Source organism: Prionailurus viverrinus, chromosome B2, assembly GCF_022837055.1.
Source record: "Prionailurus viverrinus isolate Anna chromosome B2, UM_Priviv_1.0, whole genome shotgun sequence".
NCBI classification, from domain to species: Eukaryota; Metazoa; Chordata; class Mammalia; order Carnivora; family Felidae; genus Prionailurus; species Prionailurus viverrinus.
In genome coordinates this window covers 80,533,972-80,558,802 of record NC_062565.1, presented here as the reverse complement: position 1 = coordinate 80,558,802, position 24,831 = coordinate 80,533,972, and the positions used below count along the sequence as shown (strand labels likewise).

At 42.2% G+C, this 24,831-nt stretch overlaps 1 protein-coding gene across 10 annotated transcripts in view; it reads right to left on the bottom strand.

Annotated features, from left to right (window-relative positions):
- ANKRD6 (ankyrin repeat domain 6) overlaps nucleotides 1-24,831 on the bottom strand; it is a 229,443-nt gene that overhangs the window by 43,787 nt on the left and 160,825 nt on the right. For 5 of the 10 annotated variants that reach the window (XM_047857753.1, XM_047857754.1, XM_047857755.1 and 2 more), the window contains 3 exons: nucleotides 9,492-9,590; nucleotides 2,847-2,945; nucleotides 419-517 (listed from right to left, as the gene is read on the bottom strand). In XM_047857753.1, coding sequence (XP_047713709.1) covers nucleotides 419-517; nucleotides 2,847-2,945; nucleotides 9,492-9,590 — 297 coding nt within the window. Of the gene's footprint in view, nucleotides 1-418; nucleotides 518-2,846; nucleotides 2,946-6,922; nucleotides 7,261-9,491; nucleotides 9,591-22,851; nucleotides 22,904-24,831 lie in introns of all 10 variants that reach the window. The other 5 variants (XR_007152004.1, XM_047857751.1, XM_047857757.1 and 2 more) reach the window with 2 other exon arrangements.

Below are 24,831 nucleotides of genomic sequence, written 5' to 3'. Positions count from 1 at the left end.
CAGAAGGAGGGAGGCAAGCTGGCCAATCTGCTGTGAGGCTTCTAAAATAATGCTGGGATGCATTCAGTAATAATGAGCACATGAAGAGGGGGATAAGACCTGAGCAGTGCTGGGAGGGCAGGTAGGAAAATGAGGGAGAACAGGTGCTACTGGCCTGCTTGCCTAACCGCACTCCAATAAACCAATGGGAAAGCAGGGAGTCCCAGGAGAGCCCAAAGGAAGTCAAAGCCACTCCAGTTTGTCTTGCTCACCACGGAGATTATGTTCACTATGGAGTTCCAAGCTTTCATTTCCCCTGCCAGGTTCCACATGCTCTCCTAAGCTCTTGCTCTGCTCAGAGAGGAGGTTCCCACAGGGACAAAAGCCCATAGCCATCCTCACCTGTGAATGGGGAGTTCTAGCACCTGCTGGGCCTCACCTTGTTCTTGGCAAGCACGTTGGCTCCTGCTTTAACGAGCAATTTGGCTGACTGGCTAAAACCGTGCCAGGACGCTTCGTGTAGGGCCGTATTCCCATCCTGAGGAACACATACAGAGACAGAGAACACATTACCCAAGACCGAAGTCATCTCATTATAATCAGTACATTGTAGCGTATTCCTAGGCCACACCACAGGTCCTTTTGATTTCAAAAGAGGCTTGTCGAGGCACCTGGGTGGCTCAGCTAAGCGTCCAGCTTCGGCTCAGGTCATGATCTCACAGCTCAGGAGTTCGAGTCCCGCGCTGGGCTCTGTGCTGACAGCTCAGAGCCTGGAACCTGCTTCAGATTCTGTGTCTCGCTCTCTCTTTCTGCCCCTCCCCTGCTCATGCTCGCTCTCACACTCACACTCTCTTTCTCTCTCTCAGAAATAAACACTAAAAAGAAAAAAAGCTTCTCATCTGAACCAGAGCCCAGAAAATGATTTCAGTGGCTAGTTTCTCCATTCTCCCAGAAATAGTACGTAACAAGTACCATTTTAGATTTATGATGTACAATGGATGCCTTCAGGCATTAGGGCTTAAATCTCCCTGGGAACCCTGGCTGAAAAAGGCTCATCCACAGGTCACATTTAACAGAAAGCAACATCAAGACGGCAGGCATGATGTTCATTCCTTCCCACCTCCATCACTCCTTGGGGTCTGCTCTGCTCTGCTCTGCTCCTGGCCCCAGAGAGAACCCTGCAAAGTCCATGCAAACGAAGAGTCCAGCTCCGTAAGTTGCCGGGCCCAAGGACCAGGGAGGCAGATTCCTCCTCTCTTTTTCTTTCCCCAAATTTAATCTGACCCAGCTTAATCCAATGTCTCAGGGACCAAAATAAATAAGCAGGCACCAAGAAAGCAGTGAGTTGTAAATAATATAAACAAGTGTCCTCAATATGTGGCTTAAAAAAAAAAAACCAACCAATTAACAAACACAGCTGTATTCAGTTAACTTCCTACAGAAAAAGAAATATTAAATGCAGTGAAGTGTGTGGGGTGGGGCTGAGAGGGTTGGGATTACAGGGAGAGAGAAGCACAGAGAGGAGAGGTAGAGAGACCACCTGTGCTGTTCCAGGTCAGAGCGCAGGGCACTGTCCAGTCATGTCCAGGCACTGGCTCTTTTATTCGTCCATACCACGAGACAGGCTGAATGGTGTGGACAACCCACAAGTGGAAGTCTAGGGTCTCAAAGGCCATAGTCGGGGAGTGACCCTACAGAGTGAAATGGTGCTGGGAAGGTCAGTGGCGATGTGCGGCCTGGCCAGTGGGACTGACTGCACAACGCAGGAAGCAAAAGTAAAAAGTGACTGGATGGGGGCACTGTTGAGGGGGCCTCCAGTGTGCTGATGTGATCTGCTTCTTGATCTGGGGGCTCACATAGATATGCTCTGTTAGTGAATACTCATGGAACTTTACACATATAACGTGCACATTTTTCTGTATATATATTACATGTAATAAAAAGTTGTCTAAAAAAGTAAGCAGAGGCTGAACTGCACCTAATTGTGAAGTTCCATGTTTTAAGACTGTTTAACAATTTATTTATTACATTTATTTATTTTTGAGAGACAGAAAAGACAGAGCACAAGTGAGAGAGGGGCAGAGAGAAGAGGAGACACAGAATCCAAAGCAGGCTCTAGGCTCTGAGATGTCAGCACAGAGCCCGACGTGGGGCTTGAACTCACGAACCGTGAGATAGGACCTGAGCCGAAGTCGGTTGCTTAACCGACTGAGCCACCCAGGCACCCCAAGGCTGTTTAACAATTTAAAAGCAACAAATCAGGGGCACCTGGGTGGCTCAGTAGGTAAAGCGTCAGACTTTGGGTGAGGTCATATCTCACGGTTCATGAGTTCGAGCCCCGCAGCGGGTTCTGTGCTGACAGCTCAGAGCCTGGAGCCTGCTTTGGATTTTGTGTCTCCTCCTCTCTCTTCTTCTCCGTCACGTGTGCTCTGTCTTTCTCTGTCTCTCAAAAATAAATAAATAAAAGCAACAAATCAATATGTCATTGGGATTTGTTAAAGAATTGATTTTGCTTATTGTTTTTCTTCCAATATTGTTTAAATAAATTAACTTGCTCACTTTCCTTCAAAAAAAAAAAAATTGGAAATAGAGTCCGGGGCACATCCCTTTCCCCACCCAAGCCTCCACAGATCATTATTTCTAGACTTTTTTCTTTACCATTTATACATATGTGGTTGCCCACTGCTGCCACAGAACAGGGTAAAGGATCAAAAAAATTAATATTTATTGGGATATTAGATACTCTTGCAAAAGAAAGGCTGAATTTACTATGTTAACTCATGATAAATAGGACTCAGCAATGATAACATATTGAGTCGTCACAAGTTCCCCAAGCAGGGTCCTCAGGCTGATATGCCCCATGTCACCTTGTCTTGGCGGTCCAGAGCACAGCCCTCCTGGATGAGCGCCGCGATGACTTCCGTGTTCCCCACCACTGTGGCCCGGTGCAAGGCGGTCTGATCCCCCTGCAGAGTGACACGTAGGCAGGAACAGCAGTCAGCTCTCCCAACCCCCCACTGCACCACTCACTACTCTGACACAAGGACATCTCCATCCTCGCTTGCAACAGACTGGTCACCCTGCCAGGTGGAGCATTTTTGTTCACAAACTTAGTGGGAATCTCAAACCAACCACAAAACAGCTCCAGAGGTGACCTTGGAATGAGGGTCAGGCACTCACCCGCCACCCTAAGGAAAGGCAGTGTTCAGAGGGAATATGACTGTCACATCTGTGAAAAGCTAGACTGTGTGTGTGATGCAATTAAACCAGCAATCGTTACTCCCCATTGAGTTCTCTACTCCCCACTTTCTCTCAGAGGAATGACTATCCAGCCATGCCAGTTAGCAACACTCATGATTTGATGATGGGTATGTATTTTTTTATATTGACTTTATGGGCCGAGAGCAATGGAGGGGTTTATGCTGTGTCATCTGAGGACTCCAGGACTACAAGCTGTGTAAGTCATTGTGTAAGTCTATGAAGCCTCTTCTGATATTTCATGACAGCATCCTCACTGACTTATGATGTATTTGACCCCTTATTCTATAATCAGATGCCTGGGACTGCCGACCTTCTCTTTCTCCATCAGTGCACCAAAGGGAACTTGACTCTTGCCCCAACTGCATTAGAGAGGAGGTAAGATGGTCAAGATAAGAGAGAGTTCTAAAGTCTCTAAGAGCAATCTCATCTCTGACATGTACGCAGGAAGTCCAGTCGAGACAAATCAAGTCTAGCCTGGGGTCCAAACTGAAATGGGGAGAAAGGTGAACAGTGTGGAAAACTTCTCGTAGGAAGGAAAGGGTACGGGGCAAGGGGTTCAGTAGATGTGAGTCTTACACAGCCTTGGGAAACACCAGCCACCTTGCTGCGCCTCGGGTTGAGGGGTGGATGACCTCCAAGGTCTCTTCCTTCCCTTCTTGGGTTCTAGGATTTGGTTGGTAAGAGTTTTGCATACATAAAATGTTCTGGTGGAGCACCAGAGGGGCAAAGACACCTCCTGTGGCATCCCTTGTCCTGAGCCCAAGAGAGGAAAGAGAGACTATTATAAGACAGAAAACATGGGGATTTTGAAAAGAGGGACGCACTGCTACCTATAAATAGCCTTAATGAAATGCTGAGTCTACTTACCGAACACCCTGGAATTTATAACCAACAACAGTGCACATTAAAAGCACTTAATCCAAGAATAAATTCTGGAGATGGATGGTGGTAATGGTTGTACAACAATGTGAATGCACTCAATGCCACTGAGTGTACAGTAAAAAATGGTTAAAATGGTAAATTTTATGTTACATGCATTTTATCACAATAAAATAGCACTTAATGCTATTTAAAACTCAAATTCACTTTCTTAAAATTAAAAAAAAACCCTCCATTTAAAAATCCATGAGGGGAAATGACTTTTATTTTCTTCCTCATAATTTTTAATACTTTCCAACTTTTTATATTTAACACATATAATTTTAGCAACAGCAAACACTGCTATTTATTAAAAGTCTAAGCTGTAACAATATATATTAATAATGGGATTGTCCACATCTTATAGTCTTTTCTCACTGTTCAGTTGTAGAATTTAAGGGGTTTACACAGTGATGGGTCAGGACATCCAGCTCCATTATTAAGATTTATCCACTGTCCACAGCATTTCTATCATGAACCCTCCCCTTGGCATCCTAAATCCTTATTCCCAGTATAAATTAGGTTTGGACATGGCTTTCTTCTCATGCATCTTCCCAGACCCCTCACTCAAGAAGAACCCTTTCTGCATGCCTTGTAGTCACAAGAGAATGTGGCCACTGGATCAGTGGCTGCAGGAGGTGTGTAAAGCCATTAATGTCCGTCTCAAACATCTTCAGGAGTGTTTCCAGATGATGTACACTTAATGTCCAAACAAGTAATACTATGAGAAACTGCCCAAGTCTTAACTTTATAAGAATTTCCAAGACTGGCATTTCCCCATCAGAATGGTGACAAGTTTTCCCAAAATGGACCTCAAGTGCAGTTTATGACCTGATGAGAAAGATGGCGCTCTGTTCTTGGCAAGAAAGAGGAGACCACAGCTCACTCCTCCAGAGTAAACACCGACAAGCCCTTTTCATATTCCCACAGACTGCTGGCACTCTACTCAGCACTCCACCAACCTTTTTGCATAATAGGTTCTGTCCCTGTCATGCACAAAGCCTCAAACTCATGGGTCGTGTTGGCCACTCTTCCATGCGAGTCATGGCACAAAGGGCCTCTGCTGGTTAAGGCACATTCTAACCTAAGCCTTGCTACAGGTCAATGGTTTATTGTGTTTCAGAAGCTGCCACTAAATCACGAATTGAGGCAGCTTTGGAGCCAGAACATCACCATTATTTATTACTTGCTCTCAGCATGAATCTACTGTTTTTGCTTCCCTGTGGAGAGGACTTTCCTTTGCGAAACTCTAACTCAGTGAAAGAAGCTAAATCTAACTTTCAGTTTAGCCTTTGGAAATTCCCAGGTGGATTATCGAGACTCAAGGAGATCTAACGACTTCTGTGAGGTTGCAGTGAGAACACAAATTGTCCTAAGCCACTGGCACCGGTGTCTCCTGTAGTGACCTTTTAGAGGCACTGCCTGTCTCCAGGCCATAGCTTCCCCTCCGTCTTTACTCCCCTCTGAGACCTCACTCAGCCTGGGTCCTGGCCTCATGAGTTGGATAAACACTGCTGGGAAGGCACCAACATCAGCCTTTCCACCATAAGTGGCTGCCCTTTAGCTCTATCATTAGCTTTGGGAACACTACACGGGACAATTCTGGAGGACTGAGTAAGACACTTTCTCTGGCCTAAAAACCCAGCTACCCTAAAGTTACCAAGATGAAAGTTAAACTCAGAGAGACATGAAATACATAAGCAAAGGGACACCTTGGGCTATCTATCTCAGGCTACTCTTCCCAGAACACAATACAATAAAGCACCTGAGACCCTCAACTGAAATAGAGTCAATTTCCTGGAAATCACCTTCCTCCTCTAAAATTTACTGTGGGAACATTTCCTCTGTGAAATAGGACCCAGAAGACAATAAAATGTGTCCTCAATACATACTTATTAACAGACCCAAGCAGCATCTTTGACATAATCCTTATTTCTGTGATATAAATAAACCCTGAAATTCTGAAACTTTGAAAAAAGATGCTAGAAAAAATATGACACTCTTGTCAGCAGTTACTTGTTCAATGCATATTTATTGACTCTCTACTGTACTCCAAGTGGCATCATTTTATTGATAAAAACAAAAAACAACTAAGGCTCAGGGCAGTTCAGTGCCTAGCCTAGGATAACCAGCTAATTCGGAGTAGCATGGTCAAGCCAGAATTCAATCTGTCAAGGCTCTTTGCACCTACTCCAAGCTCGTTCCACCCTATGAAGTCAATTAGCCCCAGGGCAGGCCTTAAAAAAGATCAGGTCCCTCTGTGGGGTTGGAGCTGCCTCTTTATGGCATCATCTAGCTAAGTGCTTTAGCACAGTGCCCTGGCCACTACAGGTGCCCAAGAAGTATTTGCCAAATGATTAACTACAAAGAAGCAGAAGGAAAAACACTGCAGTGGGAAACTCGGAGAGCCAGCAACCTTGCAGTTTGGCATTTTCATTTGGAACATGCTGACCTGTTTGCAAAGTGCATGAACTGCCAGCTCTCAATTTTTCTGACTTCAGTGTTTCTCACTTTGGGAACTTAAGGCGTTTGGAACCTCTGAGGTCTCAATATTTGTTTCACAATGCTTTTAGTTCTCTCTCCTACATGGTGAAAAAGAATGAGCACAGTGCAGGCAGATTTCAAAGCTAAGCTCATGGAAGAAACCCGAGTCATGCAAAGGTGGAACATGTCCCTCTTCAGGAGGAATCCCTCCCAGGAGGCACAGACAGACATGTTGCAAGGAAGCCCGAGACAGCGTAGGTGTGCAAAGCAAATTGCTGACCTCTTGTTCTCTCTCTGATCTTCTAGGGTTCTTCCTAGCCTTTCTTCTCTGTTTTTTCTTATTTTTTTCTTCCTTCATGGCTTTTATCATGGCCACAGGGTCCTGGGCTATTTCTGAGGTAGGGGCCGTGTGGTTGCTCATTGACCAATCAGAGATGGCATTAGAGCTCCAATGTGTGTTGACAGGATTGGCAGGAAGCCAAGGGGAATTTTCTCCTGGAGTTGCATATTCTAAAGAACTGGTTTCCACAGGTTGAAATTCATAATAATCCCACTCCAGGCCACTGGAGGTCATTCTTCAACTAATTCTCAGTCCTTACCGTGACATAAGGAACGTATCTGTAGAATATGAAGTTAGAAGTAAATTCTTCATAATATTAACATTCTCTATTTCTACCCATCATCCAAGACAGGTAACTTCTGAACTGATTATTTCCAATAATTAATATCCCAGCTTCTTTAAAAAAACACATAGTTTTCTTCTTCAGATTCTTGCATTAAGTTTCAAAGCCGATCAACAGGCATGGTAAATATGTAGAAGAGAGACGTGAACAATATTCTGGTGAACACATTACTTCAGAATTCTACCTTCTCCATTCCCAGCAGCTTTTACACTGTTTTGTTCTGGTGTTTCTGTTTTGTTTGTCTGTCTTGATTTAAGTTATCAGGGACAAGCAATGTACAGATTGATTAGGGCAAGGAGAAGATGCAAGAAAATACATTATTCCAATAAATGAAACACATTGTTCCCATCTAAAAGTAGAGGTGAATTTCCTTTTGCTGACATGTCTCCCCTTAGCTACCTTGTGAAAACTCCTTTTACTTCCTACCTTGCCTGATATAAACGCCCACAGTTCTAAGAAGTTAGCATGGCTCTTGCTGCATGAGAACACAGTGATTCTTGGAGCTCAAGAGCTGAGGCAGGAGTTGGCGGACCTGGCATGGTAGCCTTGCCACCATGGCCAGTGAGGACTTCAATTATGCAAAGAGAAGACCAGAGGCATCCCAACATGTTTGCACCAGCATCCCAATGCCCTGCCTTTTCTGTGGTCAGAATCTCTTCTCTCCCCTTGTATTTTCACTCCTGTCATCTAAGGATATGATAGAATCAGGAATGTTATCATGGTTACAGTGTAGGGAAAATGTATTATGACCCAAGGTAGAAATCAACAGCTGAAAGTTAAATCAGCATCTTTTGAAAGTAACATTTTTGATGACCCAATGATTCCAAATATAACCAGAGATTTATGAATGATACTGGACAGCCTTCTGCCTGTACATAAAACCATGACATTTAGTTATTTCTTTGTGAATGCTGTCCTTCTCACCATATGTTTGCCAAGTTTTAGGACATTACAAAGATACCTACAGAAAACTAGATGCACTTTGGTAACCTATACCCTACTAGCACACCTGAGGGGCTAAAATTTGATTAACACTCCCATACCCTCAGTTATCAAAGGTCAATCAGGAAGAGATTATGATATGTGCAAATTCTGTAAGATTCTCTGTTCCTCACAAAACTTCTTGTTTCTTAAAGTCCTACCACACAAATTAGAGTTGAAATTAGGAACAGTTTCTGAAAATAATTTCCAATTACATTATCATAAGGCTGTTTCCTAATAGCTCACTGGAGGACAATTCATTTCATCTTATTTATATCCTCTTCTTAGAGAATCTACTTCCTCAAAGATCCAATAGGCAACCCTGTGCACCACATGACCTCATCCCCACCACTGGTGATTGAGTCAGGAATGAATACTTGACTACAGAGGAGCCAATTGGAGTCTTTGTCTACATAATCTGAATGAATAAACTCAAAGTCTTTTTTTTTTTTTTAAGTAGGCTTCATGTCCAGTGCAGAACCCAACGGGGGCTTGAATTAATGACCCTGAGATCAAGACTTGAGCTGAGATCAAGAGTTGAACACTCTCAGCTGACTGAGCCGCCCAGGTGCCCCAGAGACTGAGTCTTAATAAAGGCATAACATGAGAGGAAACTCTTTCAGGATGCTTCCTTTTTCTTGGATTCCATGATATGTTAATTTTTTATTTGAACAGGTCCTTTTAAACTAAACGTATCCTAAGAGAAATCAAAGTGAGAAGAGGAAAAAGTCAAGTTTTTAAGCCCCACTTTTTCTCTAACGGTAAGCTTGGTCAATGACACATTTCCCACAGGCCTTGCCCACACTCACTCGTGTGTGTGTGTGTGCGCGTGCGTGTGTGTGTGTGTGTGTGTGTGTGTGTGGTGTGCTCCTTCACACCAAGACAGGACATAGACAATATGCCTTTGAGGCTCTAGACGTAGATGATACTAGATAGCCATGAACCATGATGGGAAAACCACCCCAAACTTGCAAACTATAGCTTGCTACTGAGAATGGGTCCCAGGATAGGTCTTCAAGAAGAAGGTCCCCGTGGGGACCCCATGGAGACTAAGATGGAGCTAAAAAGTGCTAGGAGAGCATCTTCTACCCTCCCACTGCCTAGCTGCTTACATACTATACTGTGTATTTCCAGATAGACAAGCTCCCAAACAACCCATCCCAATAGAATGTGGTTTCTACTCACATCATCCTGAACATCAAGGTCACAGCCAGCCTTCAGCAAGATCTGGACCACAGAAAGATGGCCCTTATTGGCAGCAAGATGAAGGGGGGTCCGGCCATGCTGTTAATGCAAAGGAAACACTGATTTCAGAACAGGATATCAAAACCACTTCCCTAGAGGCAGGTGTGGCCCTAGAGCAAGCTTTACACAGTCGGAGCCCCCTTCCCCTTCAGTTCGGCAGGAGATCCTTATATATTTACTCAGAATTCAAGTTTGTCTCTGTTAACCTTTGTAATTGGCATTGTAATAAATGAATAAAATATGCTAAAAACGCGAAGATTTCCTTTGGTGCATAATTTCTACTCCACACTCATCAAACAAATAGGAAAATGAAGAGTTTCATGTTTTCTCTTATTTTCTCCTTGGTGCTAACACTCAGGGATGATGAAGTGGTCACAATGAATCAGATGGGGCAAAAGATGAAAGAACAGCAAAAGGTCAAGCTAATCAGCCCCAGAAAAATCTGGTTAGTGATTATTAAAATTTGAAACTACTGGCCAGACTGTTCTGAATAGGTTCCCCCTTTTTTGAAACAAAATTTAAAATTACAAAATAGGGGCGCCTGGGTGGCTCAGTCCGTTAAGCCGTTGACTTGGCTCAGGTCATGATCTCACATTTCATGAGTTTGAGCCCTGCATTGGGTTCTGTGCTGACAGCTTGGAGCCTGGAACCTGCTGTGTATTCCGTGTCTCCCTCTCTCTCTGCCCCTCCCCGGCTCCCACTCTATCTCTCTCAAAAATAAGTAAACATTAAAAAAAATATTTAAATAAAATAAAATTACAAAATATTTCAGCCATTCAAAAATATGAATATTTTTAAATGTACATACCTACAAGTCACTTTAAGAAAACCTTAGAGAAATTATAGATGTTCCTTTTGAACCCCTCCCAGATTTCATTTCCCTTCAGCTCCAGAGGTAATCACTCTTTTTTTTTTTTTAAGATTTTATTTTTAAATAATCTCTACACCCAAGATGGGGCTTAAACTCACAACCCCTAGATCAAGAGTTGTATGCTCTACCGACTGAGCCAGTCAGGCACCACAAGGTATTGGTATTCTTAAATTAAATTAAATTAAATTTGGTATTTTTCATTCCCTTGCCTTTAATTACATATTTTGTTACGTGGGTATAGCCATAGATAATAAATATTGTTTTGCTTATTTTAGAACCTTACATAAATAGCATTAAACTCTTAAAATATCACTTGGCAATTTTTGTCCAATGTCATATTTTTGAGATTTCTTCTCATATTGTCACATGTAGTTCCAGATCATTTATTCATTATTCACCCATTCCCTAATGATGGGCATCCAGGTTCTTTTCAGCGGTTTGCAGAACGCACTTGTGTGCACGTCTCCCTGTGCACCTGAGTAGGCTTCTTAGCCTTGTGATCGGGTCACAGAAAGGACTGTTTCTTCAATAGCCCTCTAGTATAACACGGAGGGTAACACCCAGAATAACTCTTCAGTGTAAATCAACTTCTATCCAGAGAACTGACCTTGCGAAACTCCAAATTCTAAAGGGGACATCGTATTTCCTTTGCTTTTCCCTTCAAGTTCACTGTGAAGAAATCTACCTCCTGCTTCAAAAATCATTTAGCCATTGGCTCCCATCCATACTGAAACACACCCTGACAGGCTCATATGGGTCTCTTAATAAGGGAGAAATAGTCTCTTACATCCCTCTACACCTCAATAAAATTCTCCAAAGACCTTTATTGATATTCTAGTGGAATAAACTCATTTATGATCTCCATAAAGTGTCAGTTTGCCATGGGTAACTAGCCATGGAGGAAAACACAGATAGCAGACAATAAAGGATCTTAATTTCTACGCATGAAATGCAATCAAAGCACTAGAATGATTCTGTAAAGAAAGAGGTCAGAGCTCACTTTAAAATTAGAATTCTTAATTAAGAAAAAAGTTACTCCCAACAAAGTGGGCTATAAAAAGCCTTCATAAAAAGGCAATGTCTGAGAAAAGATGGAGTGACCTTCCTTGGCTAGCAACTGTCTCAGTGCACACTGCTTAACCTTGATTCTTTCCATGAAAGTCCACAGCTGATCAGATGGAGCAAAATAAGCAGGTTCCACTCACTGGGCCTGGTCCCAGGCTCCATCTGTCATCACGTGTCCTTGTTAAGGACATCAGAAAATGACCTTCACCAAGTTTCTAGGCATTATGACACACAGAAAGTTTGTTACTCTCGCGAGGAGACGGATGTGTGTGCTGTGAGGAAGGCTGACAGGACGGTAGGACACAAGTGCTTCTGAGCAACTGAAAACATAAACCATGATGAGGAGAGTTTGCTGGAGAGAGCCTGGAAGAGAGGACAAAGGACAAGGAATCTCAGGGTGTCAGATGAGGAAGCCTGAGGAACATCCTCATCAGGAACCAGATGTGGCTGGTTGGAAGCTGAGGCACAAGGAGGCAAAAGGGTTTGCCCAAGTGAACACAAATAAGCAGAAGACAGAAGGAAATGGTGCTGTGGTTCAAACCAGGTCATACCTGGGAAGGTGCTTTAGAAACTATAAATTACTAACAAGATGCCTTGGACTGGCATCCAAAGTCAACAGAGAATCCTCTCTCTGCAGAAAGGACAGGCTGGAGGCAACGGAGCCTGACGTGCCCAGTTCAAATCCCAGCTCTGACTAATCACCCCTATGGGACTTTGTCCACAACACTCTCCTGAGCCCATTTTCTCACCTATAATATAGGAAGAGGCTGGGGTGCCTGGTTGGCTCAGTTGGTTAAGTGTCTGACTCTTGATTTTGGTTCAGGTCATGATCTCACAGTTCATGTGATCAGGCCCTCATTTGGGGGTTGCAGAGCCTGCTTGAAATTCTCTCTCTCCTTCTCTCTCTACCCCTCCCCTGCTTTCGCTCTCTCAAAATAAATAAATACACATTTAAAAAATTATAAAACAGGAATAGCCTGCACTATCCACCCCATTATGCTTGAAATAAGAGTAACATCCACCATCGAAGACAGGGTTTTTTTCCCTTCCAGCTGTCCTGAGCCCTCGCCCCTGAAGACACCCCAATTGTTCCCTCTCCTCCTTAACACATTTGCACCTCTGCCTTAACAAAGACCAGTGAGATATTTTCAATGGCAAACAGACTTGGGTGAAGGGTTGGAAATCAGATCACTTGGATGGCCAAATGGGCCCCTAGCTGAAGGGTCATTTCCTACTGGCCAGTCCTGATCCACATGTCCACTTCCATCTTTGAAATACAGCCCACAGTTTCCGGTCTCTGTGTTTCTGCTGGATGGGCCTTCTTTCCTGGCAATGCCCTTCTCCAAACTTTGTCTTCTCTGACTCAGCAAGAAACATTCCTGGTCTTGTCTTCTCTGCTCCCACAGTGCCTCAGCTTCCTCCTAGGAAACCAGCACATTCTGTTTTGAATGTCACCCTGGGCACTGGCATTTTCTTCCAACCAGGCTATAATCTCCCTGAGGTCAGGACTGTGCCTTCCATGACGAGGAAGCAAGTTGTTTCTGGGATGGTACAGGGCCATGTCAAAGAGAAGCCAGTGTTCCTCAAGCACAGGCAGGCTGAGGCTACCAGGGACATGGGAGCAAATTCCAATTCCAGGCTTGGCCTCAAAGAAATGGAGAGCCTAGGGGTGCTCTAGGTTCTTGGATGTCTCAGCCCCTCAGGGGAAGTGTAAACAACTGGGGGTTTCATTAGTACTTAAGCAGGTGCAACAGTGACATGAGGACTTCTCTGAGAAGGGTGAATGTCCTCCTCACATGTCTGGCTCCCTTTCTAGCACCAGGTAAAAGTACAGCAGCATCAAAGGCAATAGGAATCAGTTTCCCACCGAACCTGAAGCTGTCCACTCCTGTTCCCTGGGTTTCCTAACACAAGACCAACTCCCTTAAACACACACACACACACACACACACACCACACCACCACCACCACCACCCAAAGGTGGAGAGAAAGAAGCAGATATGTAATTGTTTTCTAGAACATTCTACTATGAAAAGCAACAAAAGTAGAGCCAATCAGGGAAGTGGCTGCTCCCTTCCCTTGGATACCCCAAGGTCAAGCCTGACAAATGGGGAAGGCTGCAATCCCCTTAAGTGTGAGGGGGCAAATAACAACTGACCCTTAGAGGGGTATTTTAATGATTGAGACTCAAGGATGCAACTGCCATCATTTTCATGCCCCTAGGAATGGCCAATGAAAGAAATGGGAAAAGGAGAAAAGACTGTGAACTATGAATAAGACAAAGAAATTTCTGAAGCCTCCATTTGTCCTGGGACCTACCCCAGTTCAATAACCTGTTCAACTCAACTCAACCCAGGCCCTAGAGGGATTAGGAAGACCACTAATAATAAGGACATGAGCAAGAGACAGCAGCAGCTAACATTTAGCAGCAGCTAACATTCATGATACTTACATGACAGGCACTATCTTAAGACTTTTACCTGTATTAGCTCATTTAATCCCCCCCCCCCCCATGACTCTATGAGGTAGCACTATTAAGATGAGGAATTTCCATTTTACAGGTGATGAAACAGGCATGGAGGGACCCTGTCACCTTTTCTATGTCATACAGCAAGTAATTAGAGTCTGGTTTCACCCCTAAGCCGTCTGACTCTGGCCCCCAAGCTCTGACCCACCATTCTACCTGCTGCCTGCTTGCTGGGGGGTGAGGTGGGTGAAGCTCTCTTCTAGCAGAAGGGTTCCATGTCTCAGTGTTAGGAAGCTCCCAAGACGCCCAGATGATGACCTCTGGATATAACCTGGTTTCTTTAAATCTCAAGGATGAGGAGAGAGGTTTTCTACTCTCACTGTACATCCAAATCACTTGGGCAGGTTGGTCTGTTCTTCTGTCCATCTATATTGATGCCTGAGCCCTGTCTCCAGCATTTCTGGCTCAACTTGTGGTGGAGCCCAGGCATCTATTAACAATAGACCCTCCCCAGGTGATTCTTTCTTTCTTTCTTTTCTTTTTAAATGTTTAGTCATTTTTGAGAGACAGAGAGAGACAGAGTGCAAGCAGTGGAGGAGCAGAGAGAGAGGGAGATACAGAATCCAAAGCAGGCTCCAGGCTTTGAACTGTCAGCACAGAGCCCGATGTGGGGCTCGAACCCACAAACTGTGAGATCATGAGCTGAAGTTGGATGCTCAACTGACTGAGCCACCTGGGCACCCCTCCCCAGGTGATTCTAATGAGTGACCCAGGCTGAGACCCATAGGATGAGATGAAGAGGACCTAGGATAATTCTCTCCAAGAAGCTATAGGCCCTCAGGTGAAATCTGCCATGTCGGGCCTGTCCAAACAAGCATCATTCCTCTTGCCACATTCTTTGTGATGCTCTCAACCCCACCTGTCAGTACAAAACACTAAAATACTGCACTGCCACAACCCAGTTCCTGTTTCTTAAAAGAATATGTGAGCAATATAATGACATTACTAAAAATTTTGAAAATAAAAGCAAATAATTTGTAATTCTACCATCTAATACACCTATTATCATTTTTTACAGCTATTGTCATTTTCATCCAATCTTTTTCAGTGCATCTTTTCTACTGATGCTTTTGCATAGTTATATCAATAGGTCACATATAACTATCCTGCTTTCTATATTAATATTATACCTTGAACCAGTTGTTCTCAAACTTTGCTGGGCAGCAGTACTGGGCCTCCTTCCAGACTTTGTGATTCAGTAGGTCTGGAGTGGAGAATTTTCATTAAAAGTATGCATTTCTAACAAGTTCCCAGGAGAGGTAGATACTGCTCCTTAAGGATGACATTTTGAGAGCCACTGATGTAAACCACTGGTTTTCAAGCTTGGTTGCACATAAGAATCACTTGAAATCTTAAAAACAAACCCAAAATTTACCCCCAAAGGATTGGGTAGGGTGGGGATGATATGAATATGAAGTTTTTTAAAAAAAAATTCCAGGTGATTCTAAGATGCATCCAGAGGTTATGAACCCCTGCCTTGGGCCCTTTAAAGGTCCCAGTTCCTCCACCCTGCCCTGCTATTAGGATAGGCCATCTGAGACCAGGAGTAAGAGGGCACAGGACCCTGCAGGCAATGCACATTTCCATTGCTCTACCTAGGATAAGACAGAGACTCAGCCACTTCCAGGGAAGTAAACAGCCAAGGGCCTTGTGATGTTACCAGGCCATAACCACAAAAAAGTGGCCTTACTGTCAGCGATTCTGAGGCTCCGGTCTGGAGTGCTGCTTTGTTCTGGCAGGTCAGCCTGGTGGGTCCCAACTTCCAGCAGAACTGCTGCATGGAAATGGTAGAGAGAGTCCTGTTCTGGCAGGCGACCCATAAATTACACTCACAGGTGATCATGAAGGGTGTGAAGCAGTCCCTGCTACTCATTCTGAAGAGGCCAACTCCCAGCTGGAGAGGCAGGGCTCTGTCAGAGAGCATTCCAGGAGGAAGATTCCTGTTCAGATAAAGATCTCCTACTAGTGGGGATGACAAGGGAGCCCAGTTAAAGGTTACGGGCTTAAAATACACCTTGATTTTGTTCTCAGCAGATGTTCAGACATGCTGCTTAACCTTTCTCACCCAACAACCCCAGGCAGAGGGAAGCATTTATTGGAGAGACATCCTATGGAAGGGCTGAGCCCCAGGGAGGGGGATCGGGGAGACCATTTGAGAACCACAACTGACAGAAACCTGGAAAAGACTCCTTTTCTGCAGACTCCATGGGGCCACTACCCTCGTCACTCGTTACTGTAGGCACAATCCAGTCATTGGGTCCCAGCTCTTCTCTTGTGCTTTAGGTATCTTGGATCTTCCTTAGTAGAGAGCAGGCCTTTCAGACTGACAATACCTGCCCCAGGAATGACAAGCCCTGGCCCTCGTCAGGGCAGCTGCCTGGTCTAACAGAGCAGGCTTGAAAAGTTAGAAGGCAATACATACAAATCTCGAATCATTATGTTGTATACCTGTAAGTAATATAACGTTATATATCAATTGTATCTCAGTAAAAAAAAAAAAAAAAAAAAAAAGTGAGAAGTGTGCTGTGCTTACCCATTCCTGGAACACCGTCTTTGTCCAATGATATGCTTAAAACCAGAGTCACACAGAAACCTGGGGCAGAACCCAAAGGAATAAACAGGCTAGAAATTCTGAAGAGGTGGGGGTGGGGGGTAGGCAAGGATGAAGGAACCAGGAATCAGTAGCTCAAAGAAATAAACCATCTTAATTGGAGATTGTTACAAGGTGGGCAGTTGCACAGATGTTAGCCACACAAAGGGAAACCATTTAGGGGAGAAGAATTTAGGTTAGATCAACGTAATAACTTCAAAATGACAACACTTCCTTTCTTCAGGAGATCATAAGTTCGATCAGGGTCATGCAATCTCTACTGAGGCAAGTAATGTCTGTCTCTATTATCTGTAACATTAAACAAAGAAGCAAGGAAAAGAGGTAGGAGGCAAGAAGATGCAATGCTGGTAAAATAAGAGTAACATATTTTAGAAACAATATAACGTTCAGGTCTTTGAGGATCTTTGAAAGTTTAATTTGGATGAGGATAGTAAGGCTAACAGAGGTTCTTCGATTTTTCAAGATCACAAATCTCATTTCTGGTAGCTAGAGTCCTGGCCACTTGGCCCCTCATCTAGATTTAAATTGTAGAAAACTCCCACCAACTTTCTTAGATGCTCCCAGGGTCCTCATGTTATAGACAGTATTCCCCAAATCTCAACTGCCTGGAATGGTGTAGATTTGGATTAAAAAATAAAGCATTTCTCAGGCTTATGATTCAATGCAAACAAAGTCATGAAGACATTCAGAAGAAAATGGACAAAGAAAAATTGCCATGGATCAAAGGAGACGGAGACAATAAAACTTTTTATTTTAAAAAAGTTGATAGTTTAAAAAGCCTTCAAGGCTTTCTTTCCTTGTTGGAAAAATATTTTGTCCACCTGTCTACTCGGATGAGTGACTTATCACATCTTAAAGAGATGATAGGTGACAAAAAGCAGTGAGAGACTAACTTCCTTGGATGACAAAAATCAGGATCCAAGACAATCTCAGATCAGAAGAACAGGCTAATTTTAGTAAGACAAAATGTAATAGAAGCAGAAGTAAAACTCCTATGCTGAGGATCAACAGTCCAATCACACAAGGGCAGTAGGGTACAGGAATTGTCCCATTAAATGATCCTTCCTGGGCTGCTTGGGTGGCTCAGTCACTTAAGCATCTGACTTCTGCTCAGGTCATGATCTCTGGTTTGTGGGTTCGAGCCCCGCACCAGGCTCTGTGCTGACAGCTCAGAGCCTGGAGTCTGCTTTGTATCCTCTGCCCGCCTCTCTCTCTGCCCCTCCCCTTCTTGTGCACGCATGCGCTCTCTCTCTAGCTCTCTCTCTCTCAAAAATAAATAAATAAACTTTTTTTTTTAAAAGTCCACTAGCAAGAAGAACCAAAATACTTCAAGCAACTTAACTAGCTGTTAAGGATTCCGTCCGTTCCTGTAATATATCTGTTCGTAAGTGATAAAGCGTCACTTAATGGCCCCCATACTCCTCACAGGTAGCTGCTTAGACAACATTTTCAATGGGCTGATGCACTGACAGAGCAAAGCATGGTGATCCAATGCATGATGAACTATCATCAAGAGATAAGAACTGCCCTCTCATATTTTCTGGGTTTTTTAATTTTTTAATTAAAAATCACTGCCTTTTCAGCAACTGGTAACCATGTGGTTGGTTGGGTTTGTTTGTTTGTTTGTTTATTTATTTGTTTATAAGAGAGTGCAAGCAGGGGAGAGGGGCAGTGGGAAAGAGAGACAGAATCTTGATCCCACGACCTTGGGATCAGGCACCCTGTTTTCTCCTTTAATGTGTTAGTATATCAAATTATGGAACCATCTTCCATTCCTGGATCAAACTCCACATAATCACACTGTATTATTCTTTTCATAAGTGCTGTATCTTTCTAAGTAATGTTATTAAGAATTTTTGAATCTATATTTATAAGAGAGATTGATCTATGTACTGTATCTTTCTCTCCCTCTCTCATTTATATTTATCTGGTTTTGGTATTCAGGTTGTGTTTGTTTCACAAAACAAATCTAGCTTTCCATTTTGTTCTATGCTTTACACTAGTTTAAATAACAATGGAACTATGTTTTTTTTTTTCACTGTTAAAATATGGGACAGAGTTAATGATTTGGCCCAAGTACTTTTTTAAAGCTGCATTTTTAATCATGTTTCTACTCTTATCTATGGTAATCAGACTAAGTTTTCTGCTGCTTCTTGGGTCAATTTGTTCCTGATTTTTTTACTGTAGTAAAGTACACATAATATAAAATTTACCATTTTAACCATTTTTAAGTGTACAATTCAGTGGCATTGCATATATTCACAATGTTGTACAGCCATCACCACTATCAAATTCCAAATTTTTTCATTATCCTAACAAACTCTGTATCCATTAAACAATAACTCCATCCCCTCACCTTTTAACAGCCCCTGATAACCTCTATTCTATTTTCTGTCTCTATGAATTTGTCTATTCTAGGTACTTCACATAAGTTGAATCATACAAAGTTTGTCCTTTTGTATCTGACTTATTTCACATAGCACAACATCCTCAAAGTTCATCCTTGTTGTAGCACATATCAGAATTTCATTCCTTTTTAAGGTTGAATAATATTCCATTTCATGAACACACTACATTTTGTTTAAGCATTCATCTGTGGACGGACATATGGGTTGCTTCCACTTTTGCTATTGTGAATAATGCTGTATGAACATGGGTATACAAACATCTGTTCGAGTTCCTGCTTTCATTTCTTTTGGGTATATACCTAAAAGTGAAATTGCCAAATTATATGGTAACCCTATGTTTATTATTTTTTTAATTTTTTTTAAATTTTATTTATTTTTGAGACAGAGAGAGACAGAGCATGAACAGGGGAGGGGCAGAGAGAGAGGGAGACACAGAATCTGAAACAGGCTCCAGGCTCTGAGCTGTCAGCACAGAGCCCGATGCAGGGCTCGAACTCACGGATCGCGAGATCATGACCTGAGCTGAAGTTGGACGCTTAACCAACTGAGCCACCCAGGTGCCCCCCTATGTTTAATTTTTTGAGGAACCACCATACCATTTTCCAGGGTAGTTGCACCATTCTACATTCCCACCAGCAACACATATATGTTCTAATTTCTGCGTGATCTTAAAACACTTATTTTCTGTTTTTCTTTATTTGATAACAGCCATCATGATGAATGTGAAGTATCACATTATGATTTTGATGTGCATTTCCCTACTGACAAGTGCTATTAACCATCTTGTCATCTTGTGCTTATTGACCATTTATATATCTTCTTTGGAGAAACATCTATTCAAGTCCTTTGTTTATTTTAAAAATTGACCTGGGGAGCCTGGGTGGATCAGTTGGTTGAACATCCAACCAGCTCAGGTCATGATCTCACGGTCGTTGAGTTCAAGGTCTGCATTGGGCTCTGTGCTGACAGCTCAGAGCCTGGAGCTGCTTTGGATTCTGTGTCTCCCTCTCTGCCCCTCCTCCACTCATGTCTCTCTCTCTCTCTCTCTCTCTCTCTCTCAAAAAAAAAAAACATTAAAAAAGAAGATATAAAAAAATTGAGCTGTATTCACAAATTAATCAGTGAGATACATGATATCAATAAGAATAAAAACCATATGATCATTTCAATAGATGCAGAAAAACCATTTGATAAAGTACAACGTCCATTCATCATAAAAACCCTTAACAAAGTAGACTTAGAACATACCTCAACATAATAAAGGCCATATATGACAAACCCACAGCTAACATCATACTCGATGATGACGACCTGAGAGCTTTTCCCTTTAGATCAGGAACAAGACAAGGATGTCCACTCTCACCACTTTTATTCAGCACAGTACTAGAACTCCTAGCCACAGTAATCAGATAAGAAAAAGGAATAAAAGGTATCCAAATTGGTAAGGAAGAAGAAAAACTTTCACTATTTGCATATTATATGATACTAATATATAGGGGCACCTGGGTGGCTCAGTCATTTGGGCATCTGACTTTGGCTCAGGTCATGAACTCACAGTTCATGAGTTTGAGCCCCACATTAAGCTCTGCTGACAGCTCAGAGACTGGAGTCCGCTTCGGATTCTCTGTCTCCCTCTCTCTCTTCCCTTCCCCCACTCACACTCTGTCCCTGTCTCTCTCTCTGTCTCTCAAAAATAAACATTAAAAAAAGTATATGATACTACATATAGAAAACCCTAAAAATTCCACCAAAAACTACTAGAATTGATACATGAATTCAGTAAAGTCACAGGATACAGAATCAATGTACAGAAATCTGTTGCATTCTATACTCTATATAACAAAGTAGCAGAAAGAGAGATTAAGAAAACGATCTCACTTACAATTGCATGAAAAATGATAAAATATCTAGGAATAAACTTAACCAAGGAGGTGAAAGACCTGTACTCTGAAAACTATAAAACACTGATGAAAGAAATTGAAGACACGGGCACCTGAGTGGCTTAGTCAGTTGGACATCCAACTCTTGATCTTGGCTCAGGTCATGATCTCATGGTTCATGGGTTCTAGCCACGCACTGGGCTCTACAGTAACAGTGTGGAGCCTACTTGAAATTCTCTCTCTCCCCCGTCTCAAAGTAAATAAACTTAAAAAAAGAAAGAACGAAAGAAAGAAAGAGAGAGAGAGAGAAAGAAAGAAAGAAAGAAAGAAAGAAAGAAAGAAATTGAAGACAATACAAACAAATGGAAAGATATTCCATGCTCAAAGATTGGGAGAAAAAATACTGTTATAATGGCCATACTACTCAAAAAGCAACCTACAGATTTAATGCAATGCCTATCAAAATACCAACGGCATTTTTCACAGAACTAGAACAAAAATCCTAAAATTTTTATGAAACTTCAAAAGACCCCAATTAACCAAAGCAATCTTAAGAAAAGAGAACAAAAGTGGAGGTATCACAATACCAGATTTCAAGATATACTACAAAGCTGTAATAATCAAAACAATATGGTACTGGTACAAAAAGAGACACACAGACCAATGGAACAGAACAGAGAGCGCAGAAATAAAGCCCCTCGATTATATGGCCAATCTATCACAAAGGAGGCAAGAATATACAATGGGAAAAAGTATCTTCAACAAATGGTGTTGGGAAAACTGGACACCTACATGCAAAAGAATGAAACTGGACCACTTTATTACACTATACATCAAAATAAATTCAAAATGGATTAAAGACCTAAATGTGAGACCTGAAACCATAAAAAATCTAGAAGAGAGCGCAGGCAGTAATTTCTCTGACATTGGCCATAGCAACATTTTTTAGGTATGTCTCCTAAGGCAAAAGAAACAAAAGCAAAAATAAACTATTGGAACTACATCAAAATAAAAAGCTTCTGCATAGCAAAGAAAACAATCAACAAAACAAAAGATAACCATTGGATGGGAGAAGATATTTGCAAATGATATATCCAACAAGAGGTTAGTATGCAAAATATATAAAGAACTTCTAAAACTCAATCACACACACACAAAAAATCCAATTAAAAAATGGGCAGAAGTCATAAACAGACATTAGTCCAAAGAAGATGGCCAGCAGACACATGAAAAGATGCTAAACAACACCAATCATTAGGGTAATGCAAATCAAAACTACAATAAGATATCACCTCACACCTGTTAGAATGGCTAAAATCACCACACAAGAAATAACAAAGGTTGGTGAGGATGTGGAGAAAAAAGGAACACTTGTGTAACTGTTGGTGGGAATGCAAACTGGTGCAGCTACTATGAATGACAGTATTAAGTTTCCTTAAAAATTTAAAAATAGAATTACTATATGATCCAGTAATTCCACAATTGAGTATTTACCCAAAGAATATGAAAACACTAATTCAAAAAAGGATATATGCACCCCTATGTTTACTGCAGCATTATTTACAATAGCCAAATTATACAAGCAGCTCAAGGATCCATGGATAGAGGAGTGGATAAAGAAGATGTGGTGTGTGTGCGCGCGCACACACACACACACACACACACACACCCCACAGGAATGTTACTTTGCCATAAGAAAGAAATTAAATCTTGCCATCTGCATCAATATGGATAATACTAAGTAAAATAAGTCACAGAAAGACAAATATTATATGATTCCACTCATACGTAGATTTAAGACACAAAACAAATGAACAAAATAAAAAAGGGACAAACCAAAAAAACCAGACTCTTAACTATAGAGAACTAGTGGTTACCAGAGGGGAGGCAGGCATAGGAATGAGTGAAATAGGTGAAGGGAATTAAGAGTACACTTACTGTGATGGGCACTGAATAATGTATAGAATTGTTGAATCACTATATTGTACACCTGAAACGGATATAACACTGAATGTTAATTATACTAGAATTAAAATAATAATAATAAAAATAAAAATTGAGTTGTTTTGTTGTTGTTGTTGAGTTGTTGGATATGAATCCCTTGTCAGATGCATGATTTGCAAACATTTCCTCCCATTCTGTGTGTTGCCTTTTCACTCTGTTAATAGTCACAGTTTCACTTCCCCATCTCTCCAAAGTTAGGTGTGGCCACAGGACTTGCTCTGGCCGGCAAAATGGATGTGTGATGTAAGGAAGCATTTTGGAGCTAATGGGCATATCTCCACCTTCCCTTCCTCTGCTGCAGCACTGGAACTGACAGACACTATTCTCAGTGGCAGAGCCTCCATCAGTTTGGTCCTGAGCAAAAGCCTTGAGGGGCAGAGCCCGCTCTTCTACCCACCCCTGTAGACCCCCAATGAACATACAGCAGGAACAAAAAATAAACCTTAATAAAGCTTTTTTTTAAGCTTCTGAGATGTTAGATTTCTACAGCATTATGTAGGCTATCCTGGCAAATTTAAGGTAGCTATTATTATTACCCCATTCTACAGATGTAGAAACCAAGGCATAGGGGGGTCAATAACTTGTCAACAACACAGCTGCTAAGCAGTACAATGATATTTGAACCCAGACTGTCTCAATTCAAAGCCCTTGCTCTCGATCACCAGTTTTCACGTGATGGATCATCACCAGACCCCACCATGTGGAATTAGTCCTGGTGCTGGGAAGTGAGGAGCCCAGCTGTCTCCCAGAACTTGTGGGTGCTGGGAATAAGCTAGCTATTAGAGAAGAAGAAACTTGAATCAACACAGCTTTGCTTTTTTAATGCTTACATTGTCTTTGTCTTCTTTCGTGTTTGTTCTCCCTTAGTATTTGGGAGAGTTTCAGCCCATCCGAGTTATGCTAAGAGAACCAAGACCTGGCACTGTTTTTATGAAGGACCCTGAATCAGGTATGAATCCATACCAATCCATTTTATGAAATGCAAATTTCATGAGGCCTGAAACATACAATGTTGGAGTCTTTCCTTAAGAAAAAGATTAATTACAAAATTACAAATGCAAAATTAGGTAGAGGGCATTGAAAAGGGTCAGCGCAAGGAAGGGCCCTAAAACCTAAACCCCATCAACTTTCAGCCACTTCTATCGTAAAAATGAAGCTATTAACCCCAAGGTCAGGCTGTGCCAGCAAAGTGACAGAACTGCACAGGGAAAACCCAGGGCCCAGGGACAGAAAGAATGGAGGCTAGTCTTACCTCTCCTTTACTCAGTCTTCTTCCAGGTCTATAGCTCTGAACATGCTGGGACTTTCTTTAACTGAAGCAACTCCCTTTCTTCTCTGGCAGAGGTCTGAATTTTGAAGGTACTACTGCATGGGTATCTAAGAATTGTCTTCTGTAGTCAAGGTAGTAGGTGTAATTTACTTGGTGAACATTTTACTGAGTGCCAGACTAAGTACTGAGAATTCAAGGATGATAGAAACAAGGTCATTGCCCCTGCCAGTTGAGTGCTCACCCACATTTCCTATCAGCCTTTCCAACAACCAATCACAGCTCCTTCTCCACAAGCAGAGCAGCCCAGACAAGGCACCTAAGAGCCGTGCTCCAATGTGTGAAGGTGTAAGGGTGGGGGTACAATGTACATATAGGACATAAAATGCCAGAGATACACCACCAGAACTCAGAACCAAGCAATGCAAAAACCAGACGGATGCAGGCCTAGCTGACTGGGCAGGGAGAGTCAGAGATGTTCCAGATCTGCACAAACCCAACTCAGATCCTGAGACTTCCAGGTCCACCTTAGGCTTAAGGTTGTAAACTGTGGCCCTTAAGACAGGAATAGCTTTTAACTGTAGCCTTTTATTGTTCTCTGCCATCCCCTTTCCATTGTAATTTTTAAAAATTAAAGCTTTTATTTT